This window comes from Podarcis pityusensis (genome assembly GCF_964106645.2).
Source record: "Podarcis pityusensis genome assembly, chromosome: 14".
Classification (NCBI taxonomy): domain Eukaryota; kingdom Metazoa; phylum Chordata; class Lepidosauria; order Squamata; family Lacertidae; genus Podarcis; species Podarcis pityusensis.
In genome coordinates, this window is record NC_138039.1 from 26,687,712 (window position 1) to 26,707,784 (window position 20,073).

At 48.7% G+C, this 20,073-nt stretch overlaps 1 protein-coding gene across 2 annotated transcripts in view; it reads right to left on the reverse strand.

Annotated features, from left to right (window-relative positions):
- Positions 1–1,714: 1,714 nt before the first annotated feature.
- The window catches only part of ADAMTS7 (ADAM metallopeptidase with thrombospondin type 1 motif 7), a 69,512-nt gene continuing 51,153 nt past the window's right edge, over positions 1,715–20,073 (reverse strand). For both annotated transcript variants that reach the window (XM_080982085.1, XM_080982086.1), the window contains exons 21-24: positions 19,895–20,068; positions 18,448–18,594; positions 18,136–18,295; positions 1,715–4,187 (exon numbers count right to left, since the gene is read on the reverse strand). In XM_080982085.1, coding sequence (XP_080838211.1) covers positions 4,024–4,187; positions 18,136–18,295; positions 18,448–18,594; positions 19,895–20,068 — 645 coding nt within the window. In that variant the 3' untranslated portion in view covers positions 1,715–4,023. The remainder of the gene's footprint in view (positions 4,188–18,135; positions 18,296–18,447; positions 18,595–19,894; positions 20,069–20,073) is intronic.

The window sequence follows — 20,073 nt, forward strand, 5'->3', positions numbered from 1 at the left end:
CTCTCCAGGGCGCAAGCCTGGGCATTGTGTATGGAGGTCCTGGGCTGCCCAGACAACCAGACCTCTCTCTTGGCCTCACTGATGTGGTCCAAAGGAAAGCAGAGCAATACGTTTGGCACCAGCTTGGCTACAGGAGTTGCCAGAAGAAAGTGTACAAGACACCTTAAGGACCCTACTCTGGATTTGTGTAGGGTTTACACCTTAGCTTTTTCTTCTCGTGAAGAAATCCCACAAGGCAGTGGAGGTTTAGGATGAGTTTTCCTTCTCCAAGATGGGCTACGTTCCCAGGTTGACAAGCCCCATCTGCCCCTCACTTCCCTCTACAGCACATGCAGAAACCTCCTTCTTGACCATTGGACCCACTATTGGTCTTATCTACTCAATCATCCAGAGCCTGACTTTGCATGTAGAGGAAGTCCCTAACGCACCAAGGGTTTGAGTCCCATCAGCTACCCTCTCCTGGTTTAGCTGGCCAGTTGAAGCAGTTTTCTGGGGTTGCATTCTGACAGCTTCTAGAAGCCACAGGTGAGAGCTGAGTGCAGGGTGGGGACCAAAGGTGGACAAACTACCCCAGAAGCACATGTCCCCCACCAGACATACTTTGTTGTTGTTTAGTTGTTTAGTCGTGTCCGACTCTTCGTGACCTCATGGACCAGAGCACACCAGGCACTCCTGTCTTCTACTGCCTCCTGCAGTTTGGTCAAACTCATGCTGGTAGCTTCGAGAACACTATCCAACCATCTCATCCTCTGTTGTCCCCTTCTCCTTGTGCCTTTCATCTATCCCAACTTCAGGGTCTTTTCCAGGGAGTCTTCTCTGCTCATGTGGTGGCCAAAGTATTGGAGTCTCAGCTTCAGGATCTGTCCTTCCAGACATACTACTCTTCCCCTAACACCCCAGGCAACTTAAGTACCCTTTTAGCATTTGACGAGACTGGGAGGAAGAGACATGACAGCTTGACTTAGAGGAATGGTGGAGGCAGATCAGGGCCATTCTTCACACTTATCTGCTAACCCTAATCTGAGTCTGACAATTTCCTTCCCTCTCCTGCTCCTCCACATGCAGAGCCATCAGTTTTATCTGCTTTGGCAGCTGGAGTCAAGCATGCTTCATTAAGAGCTTCCCTCAGGCTTTACATTCAGCTTGGCTGGAGTGTTGCCACAATGATTGACAGCTAGAGGGGGGCCCCTCCATATCAGCAGGACCGGAGGTGGAGCATCAAATGGGAAGCTTCCACCTCCAAAGTGCAGAGGACCGAAAGCCAGCTGAGATATTTCGGCGCCCGAGGCAGGAAATCCCACAAGCACCTCTCCCCTTCCCTGGTAGTCAAAATGCAACTGTAATAAATAAAACAGCTAACAGACTCCACCTGGAGTCCTGCGTCCAGTTTGGGGCATCACAGCTTAAAAAGGATACCGACAAGCTGGATGGTGTGCAGAAGAGGGCAGCCAAGATGATTGAGGGTTCTGCTCACCAGCTTGAAAAAAGGACAGGTGAGCAGGCAGGAGCAGTGGGGGTGGGGCGAGTAGCAAGGTCAGGGGGCTCTAGGGTTTGAATTTAATTGAAAAGGAAGATGAAGCAGGGAAAGGTGATGCAGCGAGGCCAATGGTGGTGCCTGCCTTCCTGTTTTGTCATGCTAAGATAACCATAGAGACTCTTCAAGAGGCAGCAGAAATGTCGTGGTGCCGAAACAAACCAACAAAGGCACAGCTCATACTTTGTTATAACAATTTAATTTAACACACTTGAGAGCTACAGACATTTTTTAAAAACATTAAAAAGATACTCCTCCATAACATCTCCTTGAAAAGAGTTGGTTGTTTTTTTTTTTTATTCCCATGTATCTGTGCTGAATCACTGGGGAAATTCCATGGCTGGCATGGGAGAGAGAAGAAATTTGGATGTGGTCTTAAATAATTGGTTTTGTTACTCCCCCTAGACAGAGACAAGAAGACAGCCTTGGTCTGGCGTTGACATAATGCAACTGATCCACGGCTGATACTTACTGGCTTTCACACTGTAAAGTATTTGTTACCCACCATGCATTGAGAACAATTTAAAACTATTTGCACTAAATAACCAAATCTTTGATTGATCTGCATCAGAAATGCTGTGCATCTGGCAATCAAACCTTGACATTATCAGCTTTCAAAGAAGTACGGAAATGTTCTCTAGTCATATAGACAAAGATACTTCAAGTGCATTCATCAAAAGTTCACATAATATTATGCCAAATTATATAAATCAGTCTTCTTTGCAAATTACTTGGCTAGAATGAAAACAAACCTGTAACATAAGGCCATTTTAGATGAGAAAAATTCAGTCCATATGAAAATTCCAAGTTAAGGAACAATAAATCTTCAGGGCCAGATGGTTTCCCATGTATTTTTTATTTAAAAAATAATAATGACATGTTAATTCCATATTCATAGAAAGTCTACAATGATCCTTTCAGAGAGAGAGGGTGTATCCCTGACACAAGTAGAATGCTGAGGCCTTATCAGACTTCTAGAAAAAACACATTGGCAAATTATAACTTAACTACTGAAGGATTTTGGTGTTATGCTACCTTGGCACCCTGAAAGAATGGGGTTTTGGTTACGATGTCCATATATAACATGACTGTTGCTGTGAACTGAAAACAACAACAGTGGAGTCCTGATCATACTTGCTGGATTGATTACTATTCCAGACATGGAAGGAAGAAGGAAGTATCACCCATTTCTTCATCCATTGGAATTTCCCAACATCCCTACCTCTGGGCTCCCCCCAGATGTTGAGCTCCAGTTCACAGCAGCCAGCAAGGCCATTGGTCAGGATCCTGACACAGGGATAATGTAGTCCCAACAATGCTTGGAAGGCCACAGGCTCCCTTTTCCTTGCTTAACACATGCTAAATACCCAAACGAGACTATCAGTGCACGATAGAAAGCAATGAAGTGTTCTTAAATCAGGTGCCTTCTTGACAATAAGGAATTTGATATGATACTACAAATGCAGTCCCAACTTCCAGGGCTACATAAGGGGGGTGGGGGTGGAAACCAGAAACTGATCTTGATAGTCTTGGGCTTTTTCGGGGTAACCAAGCGAGCAGCCTAGAGAGAAAGGGCAGCTCACCCTGACAGATATTGAACTGCTGAGCCAGAGAACAGGGCATTAGATATGGAGGATTGTTCAGTCGGTAGAGCATGAGACTCTTAATCTCAAGTTCCTGGGTTTGAGCCCCACAGATTGCAGGGGGTTGGACCAAATGACTCTCGTGGTCCCTACAGTTCTATTATTCAAAGACTCAAGCCAGAGAGGTTAGCTTTAGTTCAACTTGAGTGAAAACCAAACAACTCATAACCCCAATGCTTTGGTCCTCCCAGCTAGAGCAAGTGTGATGATCAGCTGGCTCAGCGAGTTTGAAATGGGGGGGCATTTCACTGCCGCTTTGAGCTCCTCCCACCAACCACCAGGAAGAAAGGCATCCCTGTCACAATAAATGCAACCAAACAGTCAAGCGACTTGGTCAGGTATGCTGGATGCCCGTTCTTACAAAATACAAAAAAAAAAAAAAAAAGAATTGTGTGTGTTTCCTGTTTGTTTGTTTTTTTTAAAAAAGAAATCACTCAAGTCAAGAGTTTCGTGCTGGCCCGCCAACACCGAGTGAAACCTGAATATACCCAACGATAGCACCAGATATGTTTCTGAGATCATGCCAAGAGTTATTGCTTTTGTGGGATGCAGTGCGTGGCCTTGCAGAGCAGATTCTCCTCTGCTGCGCATTGGAGGGCAGCAGACTTGGGTAGCCCTGAGGGCAGTTTGGTGAGAGGAACTGGAGTTAAAGCACCATGCCTGTCCAACCTTGGTGAACAGCACCAGCCAAGGTCCCATGGGAGGAAGGAGAGGAGAGCAATTGGACAGAGATGGTGGCTGAGCTGCCTTCAAAGCAGCCCGCGAGGTGTCTTAGGCAGCCATTTCTCCCTCGAGGCCACCGCTGGCTTCTTTGCGCCTGAAAGGGTCCTGAGGTGATGGGAGTGCTCACTTCCGGGAAGCCCGCTCGTTCCCGCGGTCCCGGGGGCCGTGGCCCTGCTGACGGCACGTCTGGCAGCACTGGAGGCTGACGGTAGGGAGGTGGCACCTGCCCAGGAACAGCAGCGTCTGGCAGAAGCTGAAGGAGAGCCTGTCGCGCTCGCAGGCAAAACCTGCAGGAAGAAAACAACGTAGCGGGATTTGAGCAGTCGTGTGTGGTGAATTATTTTTGCAAGGGAACGGTTGGGGCTAGAGGCACCAGCTTGTGAGGGCCATTGTGGGGGGCAACATTGTACACATGAGAATCGTGTCTGCCCTCCCCCCCAAGCCAGGCAGAAGCTTCCCGGGCTTTGGGAAGGAGGTGCCAAGGCTCTGACAGAATGCTGGAACTCACCTGTCCTGAATCTTTCTACATTCAGCTTCATTGGATATCCATGAGTTCTGCTTGTTGTGACAGAGGGAGAAAAACGTTCTCTCCTTTGATTCACAGTCTTCTCCCATTAGAGCCAGGAAGGGAGAAGAAGGGTTTGCCTTTCTCATCCCACAACTGGGGGGGGGGGGGGAGGCACATCTCAGTTCCCACACTCCGCTGCCCATCTTCTGTCCCCTCCCCTTCCACCACCTGAAGCACTCATGCAAATGCCCCCCCCCCAATCCCATCCTGCCTCTCCTGATGTGAAACAGATGCTGCACTGCTGGAAGGGAGTGCATCCCACCATCACTCATCTCAGATCTGTCCATATTCAAGATAAATGTTCCCCTGGGTGAAAAAACAATGGAGTGCTAAAAACCACATTGCAGCGATTGATGTGGGAACAGGGATTCCGCCCCAGATCTTTCCTGTGGCTGCCTAGATCATGGTAGGCAAACTAAGGCCCAGGGGCCGGATGCAGGCCAATCGCCTTCTCAATCCGGCCCGCGGACGGTCCAGGAATCAGTGTTTTTTATATGAGTAGAATGTGTGCTTTTATTTAAAATGCATCTCTGGGTTATTTGTGGGGCATAGGAATTTGTTCATTTCCCCCCCAAAATATATTCCGGCCTCCCCAAGGTCTGAGGGACAGTGGACCAGCCTCCTGCTGAAAAAGTTTGCTGAGCCCTGGCTTAGATCCTCACTAGAAGAGGAAGGGAAGGTTTGTGCATCTCATTCGCAACCTGGAGACACTCCTCCCATCCACACCATCTGCTGCTTTACACACACACACACACACACACACACACACACACACCAAGCAATCTCTGCATGTTCTTTCTCATCAGAAAGTAGCCCCTGTGAACCTCTGTCAGCCTATTCCAGTGTTCCATGCTCACAGAAATCACCAGCACTCACTTTGGAAGAAATTTATGTCACCAGCAGTGACATCTGCAAATGCTAACTTTTTCAAGATCATCTCTTTCCAACTGTTATAAGAATTTTAAGGTCATATATTAAAATAATAAATGTTCATAACTGTATATATAAACCACATGTCTGAAACTACACCAAAAAGGTCCTGAACAAATTGACCTCAAATATTTCTCTGCAAGGTCAAAGTGGGAAACCTCCCCATTGTCTTTTTCCTCACAAATCCTGTCCTCACAAATCCTGTCTCAAGGGCACATTCAAGATATGAACAGGGTGTGAGCCTGTGACCTGTGACCTAGATTTGGGAATTAAGTAGTTATAATAACAAAAGAGTGGCCAAAACCCAGATAATGCAATCAGGTAATTTGCCAGATAGGAGATAAACAAAGCACTCAGATTTCTGTTGTAGACTGCCTTTTCTGTGATGTAGGTATGATGTTTCTGGGGGTGGTCTTGGAATCCAGGGCGGGCAATTTAAAAATGTCTACATAAGGCCTTGTGCGCATGGCTCGGGGTCTTCCTCCTCTCCTGTGTGTGAGGGAGCACCCTGTTGTAACAGTTAATAAAGATCAGGCTTACTAGCTGCTTTGCTTCTCAATATTCTCTGGCTGGTCTCTGTTATTTTCTCCTACCGATAGAGAACCTACAAAAGGACTCTATAAAAGGAGCAGTTTTTATTTTTATCACAACTATAAGGTGGGGAAGATCACATGCACACTAAGGAACAGGGAGCCACTTTTCAGACTCTTGTGGATTAGGATGACCTCAGGCTTTGGCAACTTGTTACAACTGGATCCATTGCCTGAATGATGATCTGTCTCCTAATCTTCCACTATTTTCTTTTTTTAAAATAGCTTAATTTACACCCAAGAGGCTTCCTCCAGACTCTTTATTTCAGCTGTGCTAATCCTCTTGGAGAAGCCCCCAGCCCCCAATGCTAATATGGTGTGAAAGTTTGCTTTTGGCTGTTTGGGGGGCCAGGCTGAATGAGGAGGAGTGTGTGGGATCAGGGCCTTTTGGGACACACAATTTAGTTTTGTATGCTTGCTTTTAAATTATGCTGATTTTCTCTACATACCATTCATAATTATTTTACTGGGGTCTTCCAACAAAGAGATTATTGAAGCTGTTTATAAAAGTCCTTAACCAGCTGAAAGATGGTTAAGAAGGTGCCTGATGCTGTTAAAACTAAGCCCGTTGTCAGAGAAACGAACTAAACTTCATGCTTGAGAGACTGTTTTGCTTTTGTATTTCCATCACCCCCAACCTCTCTCCAATGTAAAGGCTTGCAGTGGAAACAGAATCAAGACCATCGGTTGACAAGGCTTCCCCTCCAGCACAAGACTGAATTTCTGCTTAGCCCATTATCTCAGGCGATACCAGGTGAGGCCACTTCCCCCCACCCCATCGCTAATCATTTACAGCCAAGATGAATGGCCTGGGATTAACCTGCTGCTCAGTGATGTGGAATGGGAACCAGGAGGCTTGCTTGGATGCTTGGCAAGGCGCTCAGCTCCTCCAATGAGCTCATGATCACTTTCTCTTTCCCATCACTCCCAAGGCTCAGAGCTCATAAACAGCTCACTGAGCACTGGGCTGACGCAGCCAGTTCCTCCCCTAGCGCTCCTCCAGCATCCCTTCCACACTGTGCATTTAAAGCACTCTTATACCACTTTAGGACGCAGGTGGTGCTGTGGGTTAAACCACAGAGCCTAGGGCTTGCCGATCAGAAGGTCGGCGGTCCCATTGCTCGGTCCCTGCTCCTGCCAACCTAGAAGTTCAAAAGCACGTCAAAGTGCAAGTAGATAAATAGGTACCGCTCTGGCGGAAGGTAAACGGTGTTTGCGTGCACTGCTCTGGTTTGCCAGAAGCGGCTTAGTCATGCTGGCCACATGACCCAGAAGCTGTACGCCGGCTCCCTCAGCCAATAAAGCGAGATGAGCGCCGCAACCCCAGAGTCGGCCACGACTGGACCTAATGGTCAGGGATCCCTTTACCTTTACCACTTTAACGACCATACTTTTTCACCCCTGCCAAGTGTCCTGAAAAATGTAGTTTGTGCAGGGTGCTGGGAGTTGCTAGGAGACGCTTAGCAAACCACATGTGCAAGCCATGTAACCCCAAAGGCAGGACATGAGGTGGTGCTCAGCTCTTTGCCATGCCAGGCGTCCTCAGTCTGAAAAATGCACCTGAAAATGGTTCTTACTTGGGGGCGGGGAGGCTGAGGAGATGGCTTTGAGAGAGGGAAACTGCAGTTCCCAGGAGTCTTTGGGGAAGGTCATGTGCTTTCAATGGATGGTGTGTATTGCGGCCACAATAGCCCCGAACTGCTACTAGACAGGAGCTTGATATTCCAAATGGGCCGTTCAACAATTCCAAATGGGTAATTGGTGAGGTGTCTTTTTAACTTATTGGATTGTACAAGGGACAAGAAGGGCAATCAGGATTAAATAGCTGGAGTGTGTGTCTATTTACGACAATGATGCCGAGTAGACACTGCAACAAAACACCCCGCATGTGTGGGCAACCCCAATTCCACAATGAAGTCTCCCCGGGAGCCCCCCCAGAGAATTAGGCAGCCCCCCCCCCGCCAAGGCAATGGCTGAAGAGAGAGGTTTCTTTTGCCTGCTGATAAAAAAAGTGTCTGGAACACAGGAGCTATTTCCTAGTCCATGGAGATTAGCAGTCATGACCTCGCACAGGTCAGAGGTTAAGACCTCTAAACCTCTGGCTCGCCAGCTCTATCAGAGGCTAAACCTTCCCTCGCTTTTGCAAATCGCACATCAGGAAGTTTATTTTCCTGCAGTGTTCAAGTATTGTGAGTGAACAGCACCATCCTGCACAAAAAGGCAAAGCAGCTGTAGCCTAACCCTGGAAAACCCATGGAAAACAAATACAAAAGGTCTGGTGTGTTTTTATAAACACACCCATGCAACAAACAGGTCAGCAGTCTAGATGGGCAGCCTGCTGGATCAGTATCCTCTTCTCACAGGGGCCAAACAGATGCCCATCATGGGAAATCCACAAGCAGGATCCGAGCACAATAGTCCTCTCCCCTCCTGTCCTTTCTAGAAACTGGTATTCAGAAGTATTGCTGCTTCCAGCTGCGGAGGCAGAGCACAGCCATCACAGCTAGTGAGCCCATCAATTTGTCAAATCCTCTTTTAAAGCTATCCAAGTTGGAGGCCATCACTACCTCCTGTGCAAGGGAGTTTCAAAGGTTAACTATGCACTGCGTACAGAAGTGCAGTGGTACCTCTGGTTGTGCACGGGATCCATTCTGGAGCTCCGGTCGGATCCCGAGGTGTGCATAGCCGGAGGTGCCGCTTCTGCGCATGCGTGCATGGCAAAACCTGGAAAAATACTTCCAGGTTTGCTGCATACATATCCTGAAGGATACGTAACCGGAGGTGAATGTAAGTAGAGGTACCACTGAACTGTGGACGCTCGGGTTGCGAATGTGATCCGTGCGGGAGGCACGTTCGCAACCCGCAGCGTCCGCAACCTGCAGCGCTGCGTCTGTGCATGCGTGGGTTGCGATTCGGCGCATACGTAAAGCACGATTTAGCGCTTCTGAGCATGCACGAGCGCCGAAACCCAGAAGTAACCTGTTCTGGTACTTTCGGGTTTTGGCACGCCCATAACCCGAAAATGCGCAGCCTGAAGCATCTGTAACCCGAGGTATGACTGTACTTTCTTTTATCCGTCTTCAGTCTTCCCACATTCAGCTTCAACGGACGTCCGCAGGGTCTAGTGTTATGAGTAGGGTTGGGTGATATCGGCTTCTCAACATCATGATGTATCACCAGCTAAACATCACAATATAGTGATACATTGTGAAAAGCAGAGGGAGGAACATCCAGCATCAGTTCCAGCCCCACGAAGAAGTAGGTAACGAAGGCCCAACCACAATCTACCACTGGGTGAAGGCGCCATTGCGCTCTGACCCTCAAACCAGTCCTGGACGATGTATCAATACATCACCCTGGCCTCAACTGCAGCTGCTCTGGTGCTGTTCTCCAGATTAGTCTGAACAGGCCTTTGTAGTTTTCCATCTGCAGATCGTGATTATTCCTGTCGGGGGCTGGAACCAGGAAGCTGCCTTGTACTGCATCAGGCTGTTGATCAGCCACAGGATACCTTCAGGTTCTCTGCCCCTAACCTTCTCCAGCCTCTGGTGCCCTCCAGATGCTTTGTACTGCAACTCCCATCAGCTCCAGCCAGCATGGCTGCATGAAGCTAGGGATGATGGGAGCATGACCACATGGGCTGGGGCTGATGAGAGTTGTAGTCCAAAACATCTGGAAGCCAACAGGGTGTGAAGGTAGTCACTGGGTCACCATTATAATCTGAAGGGGGTTTACTTTTTGGGAGGTCTGTGGATACTGCCTTGGGTAGATTGTTGGCTCGAGACTCATACCTGTCAACAGTCCAGATTTGACCAGTGCACGCCAAAATCACGATTGGATGTCCTGTTTTCGGTGCCAAGTTCTCACGCCAGTCAGCTGGCTCCATGAGAGCTTGGCACCAAAAGACTCCCATTCAAAAGAAGGTGCCCATGGAGGTGGAGGGAGGAGCTGGGCCGCCTCCGCCAGGCCCAGACACCATGCCTCCTGCTCGACCATGCCCTCACCAAAGGAGAGGAAGCTGACAAAGATGAGGATGATAACAGGGAAGAGGAGGAGCTGGAGATGCTGGTTTGGCGCTGAGGGAGCTGCTGCTGGAAACAGAGACAGGGAGCTGGGGTGAGGAAGCCCCAGCTGGCTTGCATGGGAGCACAACACTGAAAGCCACACATCGTGATTTTAATCAGTGGGTGGTTGGAAGGTACGGAGACATACAAACTCCTAACCCATTAATTTTAGATCCCAAGAACTTGTAGGTTTTACCTGCCATTTTTAAAAGCCGCTGGGGCAGCTATGGACATCTGAAGCATTTGCCCATTTAAGAAGAGCTACAATCCACAGGATTTACTGTGTGGTTCTGGGGCCAGCACCGATAGGCCAGCCTTACAACATGGAATTTCTCCAACTGGGGAACAAACACTGGCAGCCTTTCGTGTGGAGGAGATATTTTGCAGCTGATAATGTAAGCGTCTGTTCTCCAGTCCCGTCCCGTCCCCCCCACCAGACAGGCAACTTAAAAGCATAATGCTCAACAGCAAAGCAAACTGAATATTTTAATTAAGGGCTGGTTGAGTCCCTCCGTGCCAAATCATACTCAGCAGAAACTCACAAGGTCTCGGGATCAAATCCCTCTTTGGATATTATTCAGAAGGTTTACTCCTAAATCTGCTGCTAAGCCCGGAGGGAAGAGGTTGAATTTTTTCACAGGGTCACAGAAACAAACTTTGATGCACATTCCTAGATAAGGAAACGGCAGCTCGGAGAGAGGGAATTGCCGGGTCAGCTTTAAAAAGTGTGCAGGAGAGCCAAACTAGGCAATGTCTTAGCTACTTAGCGGTACTGTTAAATGCTTTTTCATTCCCTCCAGAAGATGCCAGCGTCGACCAGGACCTCAGCATGGGGATCTGGGGGCTTTAACCCTTTCCCAACTGGAGGTTCCCCCCCAGTGCAAACTGCAGGCAGGAGGAGACCAGTCCAGATTGGGCGCAGATCAAAGGGGAAAACAACCCCCATGGTCTTAATCCATATTGTGCTTGCTCCTTGCAATCTGTGTAAAAAAAGGAAAAAACATCCCTGCATGTAAGGGTACAGATCCATAGTTCATTGTAACTTTGCAAAATATAGTGATGGCCTCTACTTTGGATGGCTTTAAAAGAGGATTAGACAAATTCATGGAAAATTAGGCTATCTGCATAAGACCACAGTGGCTGTGCTTTTCCTCCAGAGTTGAGGCCTGAAGGTCAGATACTAGGAATCACAAGTGAGAAGAGCACTTCTCTTGCACTTGAGTCCTGCTTGTGGGCTTCCCATAACGGCATCTGGCTGGTTGTCAAGGACTGGATGGATGCAGAGGAATGGGGGGGAAGGCACCAGTTGGGGAACCCTCCCCCCCCCCCCAGGGAAGAAGACTCAGAACCAGGGTACTGGTGGTGGGACTATGATGAGCGGTCAGAGGGAGAAGCCTGGGGGGAGGAGGTGGAGGAGGAGAAGGAGAAGGAGAAGGAGAAGGAGAAGGAGAAGGAGAAGGAGAAGGTGGAGGTGGTGTCAGAAGCTGAAAAGGTAACAGGGTTTAGTGAGCAGGAAGAGGCTATGGCAGAGAGAAGCCCAGAATCAGGGGCAGAAGAGGAGGCTGGGAAGGGATGGGGCCAAGCAGCAGCAATGAGGCAGGTTGCTGAAGAAGCCAGGGGGTCTCCCCCTCCTGCTGCGACAAGCTCCCCTTCCTGCCTGGTCTCCCAGAACCAGAAGAGGTATGGAGAGGGAGCCTCAGGTTGCTGGGAAAGGAGCCTTAGAGAGCGGGGGAAAGAGAGCAGGGTCCTTGCAACTGCCTCATTGGGACAAGACCTACTGGGAAGAGTTACTGTGATCATCAGGCCTGCACTTCTGGTTTCTTTGAATAAAGAGTAAACTTCATTCAATGTTTTTATTGCTGACCTACCCCTGACTCTGGTTCCTGATATTGGTCACTGTCAGAACAGGAGGCTGGATGCTAAATAGCCCCCCTTGGACCACTGATTTGAAATTTTGGGCACATGTGCCCAAGGGGCTGACTCTTCCCCTCTGAGATCATGGACTCAGAATCAGGGACATCGTAAGTTTCACATGTGAACCCAAGGGGGTTTACACATTTGAATTTGTCAGTGTGTCAGATTTGTCAGATACCTATTCCAAGTCGCTTCCAGATGACCTGCTTCTTGTGCCTTCATCCTCACTTGTTTGCATAGCGTTTGTGGGGAAGTGACATGACATCTGCTGTTTAATGCACAACCATCCTGGTTTGTTTGCAGAGAGGTTCTATGTTATAGATTCGAGCACTTCCTGGAGTATTTCCCCATCACCTTCCTTACTCCAAAAGCCAAAGTCTGGGGAGAAAGTGGGCTTGCTACATAACAGAGGGCATATCAACACTTCCCTTCCCTTTGCTTTTTCCAGGCACAGCCTGTGCTTTAAAGCTCTGTATCCGAGTGCCCCCCCTTTTGCTCCAGAGCTTTCCCTGCAAAAACTCGATCTTTAGTGCTCCATTGGCACAAACATCAATCCATGGAAAACCCAAACTGACATTTGCTCTGACTGAACACTAAAGAGCAGGTTTTACCAGGGAAAGCTCTGGGCAAAAAAACACAAAAACTTGAACATCGAGCTTTAAAGTGTGGACCTGTGCCTTGAAAGAGCGGGGCAAATAAGTGCAGATAAGCCAAATCCATGTCAATCGGCTTTTAACTTGGAGTGTTTCAGATCCTGCAGCCTCCTTCAGTGGGTGGGACGTGCTAGGATGCCGTTTATGTATACAAAAGTTGTTAGCTTTCGTTTTGTTCTAGTTTTATATTGCTTTTCATTTTTGCAGTATACGTTAAGTCACTTTGAGCTTACTTTTCGTAAAAAGGACAACTAATAAGTGTCAGCAACGCCACCACAATTTGAATTTGCTAGTATGCAACTGAATGCCACCTGCAAAATAGTAGCAGACTGGAAGTCGTTTGCTTGGCTTTGCCTTTGATCTTAATTGCCTTTGTAATGTGCACCTGTCGGTTACCCACCCTGGACCTCCGGACTGGGATGGGCTATAAATCCAATCAATGCTACCACAGAAAGGGGTTTCAAAAGTGGAGGCAGTGCTTTCTAATTTCTACAACACATCAAAGGAGAATTCAAAGGTCTTCGGGGCTTTATTAAGAGTTTTGGGGTCCCAAAGCAGGGGCGGCAGCTGAGCTGCAGACCCTTTTCTCTCTGGGGCAACGCAGACAGAAAGGAGCAGCAAGGAATCGGGGGAAAGAATGTCTAGTTTGACCACAAAGGTCTCTTTCAGCTCAGCAAACAATGACATCACTGTGTCAGAGGTTAAAGCTAGCCCCACCAAACACCCCCTCCTACAGCATCAAAGGGGCAAACTGCGGGAAGCGAGCGAGTGGATATTATCCTCTGGAGGAGCCCCCCAGGCCTGTAAAGAGACATTTCTGCCTTTCCTGGATCTCGAGCTGGCTCTTACTGGATACCCTTTGAGCACAAAATCACCTCCATCCCTTTGTCTGGATGGATTTTGCACTTGGATTTTGCATTATTAGACTCAAATGTTTCCATGGAGATTCCTCCAGGGAGGAAGAACTGTACCTTGGAACTGGTTCCTGACTAGAGCAGTCAGGAAACACAGCCACGGAGTTAGCCAAGAGTTGCAGAGGATGATGTTCTCTCTCTGCCCCCCTGCCCTGCCTTGACTGCTACCATCGGCTCCTGCTCTGAGCACCGCCTGAAAGATGCCACAGGAAGCTGCGGAGAAGAACGCCTTGGGAATATTGCTTTGGTGCCTCTGATGGAGCCCTGCTTACTCTCGGCAAGGCCTCTTATCTCCGGCCTTCAAGAGGGCTCTTTCAGGGAGCTATTTCTGCAGGAAGGACCCGGCATCTGTCTCTCTGCCAATCTTAGCAGCCGAGAGTCCTTCTCCCAGGGCAAGACACCTCTTCACACACACACATACAGGACGCTCAATAAATGATCGCTGTCAAGTGGCTCATTACAGGGACTAACCTGAGCATAAAATGGAAGGACTCATGGCATTAACACCCCAACAGTTGCGATTTCTGCACTGAAGAGGGTTGGACTAGTTGGAGTCCCTTCCAATTATGTGATTCTAAAAGATATTGCATCTCCACTGATTACAGGTTTGTATCCAGCACAGAGCAATCATGTCTACGTGTCTCCAGCCACTAGTCTGCTTCCAGCTCACTCATATATATATACACTGGCTCTTGATCTCCTACAAAGCAGCTAGGTGAGGAGGGTGGAGGAAAGGCCTACAGCTTGGAGGGCACCACCCCACCCCCTAGTTGTAGCTCTTGCTGAGATAGTTCAGTAAGGACAGCATGAAACTCTTAATTTCAGGGTCAAGGGTTCGAGCCCCACATTGGGCAAAAGATTCCTGTGGTGCAGGGAGTTGGACTAGATGACCACAGGGGCTCATTAATTCTACAATTCTACGCTTCTAATCCATCTCATTCTGTTGGGATGCCAATGAGGACACTTAAGTGGCCAGCTAAGGTTGTTGTCTTACTAAGAAACTTGTCTGACTAGGTCAGCGATTTCAGTCAGCCAGACTGATCCCCCCAAAATTAAAGCCTTCCAAATGCCCGGGACGGGACAGAACATTCCATTTTTTCCCTCACGAGATCTCAGTAGTCATTTTGGGTGCTACAATCTCACACTGTGTCCCCCCCCCCAAAAAAAACCCCACAAATTTTCAGGGTGAGAGCGAGGCACAGGTCACGTGATTCACCCCAGAGCACGTGTTAGAAGCTGTGTGTCCTGGTTTTGCATCGGGGAAAGTTGGAAGGTATGTTTCCAAGCAGTTTGGCTTTCAGCCTAACATGCAAACCAGTTTGCACACACATGTGCCTGTACACATGCTTTCACTCAAGGCATTTTAAAAGCAACAACTTTTCCCTGAGACAGCAAGGGGAAAGCGGGCTTCTGCAGTGACTGAAGGATCCTCCTTTGCGCAATCTTGTTTCATGGCTTTCAGTTAATTTATCCCTGTTAGTTATAAAGTTTGGCTCCTCGTTCAGTCTTAAACTGGGGGAAGCTGACAAGCCACAGCTGCACAGTGTAACACACACACACACACACACACACACACACACACAGCTCTTCCTTCTTAACAATCTGTGTTACTACATTTTTATTAGCCTTCTGCAGCTGAAAAGAAGCGAGTTTATTAATAGCCTGATCTTCCACATAGAGAATCCAGCATGGGTTTATGGGCTGCTGCTGCTGACGCTTCCCACTTCCTAAAGGGAGGCAGGATGCTGGGAAGAGAGGCATCACCACCTGGGGCAAAGGGCCTGCTTCCACTCAGGCAGCTCCTAATGCCACACAGTCATCGCTTTTCTGCTATAAACTATAAGCAGAATCACCACTGACTTCTCACCCCCGGGAGGGGGGCGGATAGAGCCCTCTGTGCACCTGTTTTGGCCTCCCACCATGTTCCCCCATACACTGGGGGCACTGCAAGCAGGGATTGCTTCCTCTCCCTTCCGCCTGCCCCGTCCAAGGCTACTTTCCCAGAGGCATCTGGCTGGCTACTGCGAGAAGAACACACTGCACTAGATGGGCCCCCATTTGGACCTATCCAGCAGCCAGGCTCTTCTTCGTTTATTATGAATCCTAAAATGGAACCTCCACAGACAGAGACAGTCTACCTTAGAATGCTGGAGAACAAGAGTGGGAGGAGGCCGTTGCCCTGGGGGCTTCCCGTTTGGGGCATCTGTTTGCCCACTGTGAGAACAGGATGCTAGACTAGATGGGCTCCCTTCGGCCTGATCCAGCAGCCAGGCTCTTATTATGTTCTTAATTGTTTTCAAAGCTGCTGCTTTGATCATTTAATTATCAGTTTCAGGAAGCTATGTCTTCAGCAGGATAAAGAAGCAAGGGGCCACTGAAATTCACGCGGTGCCTGCCACGTTCACCAGTTCTCCCCTTGCAGAAGCGGCAACTTTAGTCATGCATACACAGCCATAGCAGAAGCCAGAGACTTCAGTTGTTTGGTTCCTGAAGCTTTTCTTTACCTTGTCACAACCCCAAACACCATTTTAGTGTAACACTGCTGGGTTTCCAGAACAGTTTCAGAACATAAACATAAAAAGAAGGACAGAGCGGAAGAGAATTGCCCTTATACAAATCTGTGATGTTAGTTTTCAACATGTTCAGCTGCTCTGAGTTCGTTCATTTACAAATTCATAGCTGCTAGGAATCCAAGGAGTGTGTTTGTTGTGTTTCTATCCTGGGAGGTTATTTTGCAGATCATTTCCCCTAATGCCCCACGAGAAGGCTGTGAATCCCATATTGGGGGGTTGGAGTAGATGAGCCTTAGGCTCCCTTCCAACTCCACAATTCTATGACGTAAGACCACTCTGCAGCAGCCTGCATGGGGTTCTGCACTAAAGACCAAAGGGACCTGACACCTCTGTGCCCAGGCCTGCAGCTTTAGCAAGGATCTGACTTCACATGGCAAGCGGACGAGACTTTCCCCCTCCCTCCAGAGTTCAGCAGGATATGTTTTCTTTCCCATCAGCGCTTCCTGCCCTGGGCCATAAACCAAATATAAGCCATTAAAAAAACCCAGAGTCTTTAGCCCTCCACATTCCCTCACATTGTCTTGCATCGTTTATGTGGGGGGAAATCATGACCCTATACATCAAGGCCATTGTATATCCATCATCACCGCAGGATCTGTATTCCCACTTTATCTCTTAGCGCTATTACCATGAGTAACAAGTATTCTTCTGGATAAAGGCATTTGTTGCAAGGCTAACATTTCCTGTGCCCTGCCCTTGCACAGAAAACCAGTGTAATCTTTTGGCAACAACCAGGACAATTCTACAGGCTATGCTGGATCAGGCCCTCGGGAGCGTTTGCATAGTTTGCATTTTTGGACCAGAAGCAGGCAGGTGGTGCTGGACCTCTAAGTGGTGAGGGTGGAGGGGGGTTGCACCAAAGGGGCTTGCTGGGAGGAGATTGACATTTCTACAGTGTACTCTTTGCACTGAGTGGCTAAGGCCGATGGGAGAAGTGGCCTTTTCAGTGGTGGCTCCACACTTATTGAATGCTCTCTGCAGGGAGGCCTGCCTGGCACCAACACCATCTATTTTAAAGCACCAGCCAATTGCTTTTATTTTTACCAAGGACTTCAGCCCTTAGGGAGGTAAATTGCACAGGGGTGGCAGGGAAAGAGCCGACTCCCCTTCCCTTGTTGCTGTGGCTCTGGTGGAATCTAGACACATATTAAAAACACTGTGAAAATGCTTTAAAAATAAAGTTTTGAAAAATATATTGAATTTTTCTAGTGACACTTAAACCATTATATTTGAGAACATTCCACTAACACCCCCTGCCCCATATATGAAATATGCAACATCCTGGCTGCTTTACTCTCTAGCCAACCACTTCTGCCACCCAGCACATCGCCATCTCTTCATTTAACCATGCTCCTTGAAAACACTGACTCAATACAAAGCTTTTACTGAACGTACAGAACCCTCCTTGTACCTTATCTGCAGCTGTTTTTTCACTCTAATATCTGGTTAGGTTCCTTCTAAACTGGTTCTTACCAGTTCCGTGGCCAGAGGCTCTTGTGTCTTCACCGCTAACACGTCTTGCAGAATCTCTAACTCTCTCACCCCTCCGCCCTGTTAGAATTCCTGCTCCATGATTGCAGTCATGGGATTTTTGTCTATCACATGACGGGTGTATGTTTTGACTCCACAGAGTGGGAAGTGACGGAGACAGGATGTTTGTGTTACTGTGTTCCGTGAAGTGGGACTATTGTCCTTTGTTCTTTTTCTCTTTGCTGTCTGATGCTAGAAAGAGAGGGAGCCATGTTGCAGTGCTCCATGTGTGTTTATATGTAAATAAAGTAGATTAGCCAAAATGCTGAGTTGCTGAGATCTGTTACGCAAACTGCGCAAACTCTGCAGGTCCCTAAGTGTGCTGATGTCTGTTGGCATCGGTCGCTGTGATGTTCAGGCTGAAGAAAGCTTTTGAAGCTTCCGAACGAACAACCAGGAGGGAGAGAACATGCCAGTCGGGCATGTGTCTCTGCCAGGGTCCTACTCAAGCGTAGGACGAGTTCCTGACATGCCCATCCCACCCCACCCCACCACTTACTTGGTGGGCTGGGGCTGCAGTCCTGGGGGTTGCACTTCTGCGTGTTCTCCGGCCACGGTTCGTGATCACAAAGGCTGCTGTCTTCTTCCACCTCCCCAGTCTTGGTGTTCATGCATTTCACCTGCCTCTTCTGGATGCCTCCCCCACACATGGCCGTGCACTAAAGAGATCAAAAAGGACTTCAGACCACCCAGCCACAGCCTGCCCTGGAACACCCCAAGGAAGGGGGGACGTAGCACCCTAACTTCCAATCATCAAAAGTGTTCTGGATTCCTTCCCATCAGGGATTCAGAAGAAGGACTCCTGGCTTACCTGCCCCCAGGATCCCACTGTCCACTTGGTGCAGGGGTGGACGTTGCAAGGCCTGGTGTTGTTTGGGCGGAGGGCTTCATCACACCGTCCAAATTCCGGGCAGGTCACCAGGCGTTCTTGCTCCCCTCCTCCACACAGCTCAGAGCACTAGCAGGAAACAGACAGGAATCAGCTGAGAAGGAAGCACCACCAACCCACTACGGTGGACGCAGGCGGGTGCTTGGGCAGGAGCTAGTTCTGAGCCAAGGAGCAAGCATGGCAGTCAAAACAGGAGTGGGAGGCCACACAGTAACCTCCATGGGCGTGTCTGCTTATTGGGCTTCCCGTGGAGTAAGGAGGTCCATTCAGGGCCGGGGCAGCACATCGTAGTGGCCCCCAGATGTTGAACTCCAACTCCCAACCAGCCCCAGTTGACAGGGATGCTGGGAGTTACAGTCCAATAGTATCTGGAGGGCGTCATGTTGGCTACCCCTGGTTTAAGGCACATCACTGGGGCAGCAGCCTGCATTTCCTGCTCTTTGGGAGCTTCCAAGTCTTTGGGGAGAGAATGTATTTGCTAAAGCAGATCAGATCTCAGGGAGCATCACCTGGCAGAAGACATTCCTATTAAACTGAAATGGCACAGTAGAAAAACTACAATTCCAAGTGTCAATTATGACCCATAAAGTCCTATACAGCTTAGGTCCAAGTTATGTGAAGGACCGTCTTCTCCCATGCAAACCTGCCTGCGCTCTGAAATCTTCGAGGGAGGCCCTTCTCTCAGTCTCACCACCCTCACAGACATGCTTGGTGGAGACACAGGAGAGAGCCTTCTTGGTGGCTGCTCCCAGGCTTCAGAACTCTCTCCCTAGAGAAGCCAGACAGGCTCCCTCCTTGCTGTCCTTACATCATCCAGTGAAGATTGTTTTATTCCAACAGGCTTTAGGGAACTGATTGGTGTTTTTTTTTAAGGAAAAGGCTTTTACGAGAGCTGTGCTGTTTGTTTGTTTTTTTAATCTGCATTTTAACAGATTTGTTTTTTATATTGTTCTTAATTCAGCTACTTTTCAACAATTGTTTTTAGTTTTGTCGTATTTGATTTGTGTTGTTTTGATTTGTGGAAGCCACCTTGAGTCCCCGTCGGAGTGAAAGGTGGGCTATACTGTAAATAGTTAATAACTACAACAACTACAAGGAAGGGTGGTGGTGGTGGTGGGGTCATTCATTGCCTTTGGAATTTATTTTCCATTCAGCACGATGGTAAAAATGAATGGATGCTACAGAGGGCGGAGACCCAAGCCACACATCATCACCATCACCATCATCATTGCAGTCTACTCAAATCTGGGGTAAGAAAGCAGCAAGAAAAATTGGAGCAAGACACCCACACTTCACCCCAGCACAAGGGGGCTCTGGGTTGGGCTCACAGCCTCCTCCCCTCTCTGCTTGCCCCCTGCCCCCGACTCACCTCTCTCCAGGTAGAGGTGTACCAGCTGAGGCACGGCTTGCTATTGCAGGGCATCTGGGTGAGGGGCTTGTACAGCACAGCCTGGCAGTGGAAGGGGCGGAGGGGCCGCTGGTCCCTGCTGTCGACGCAGTGGGTGTCCCGGACTTTCACACCGCCTCCACAGGTCCTGGAGCACTGGG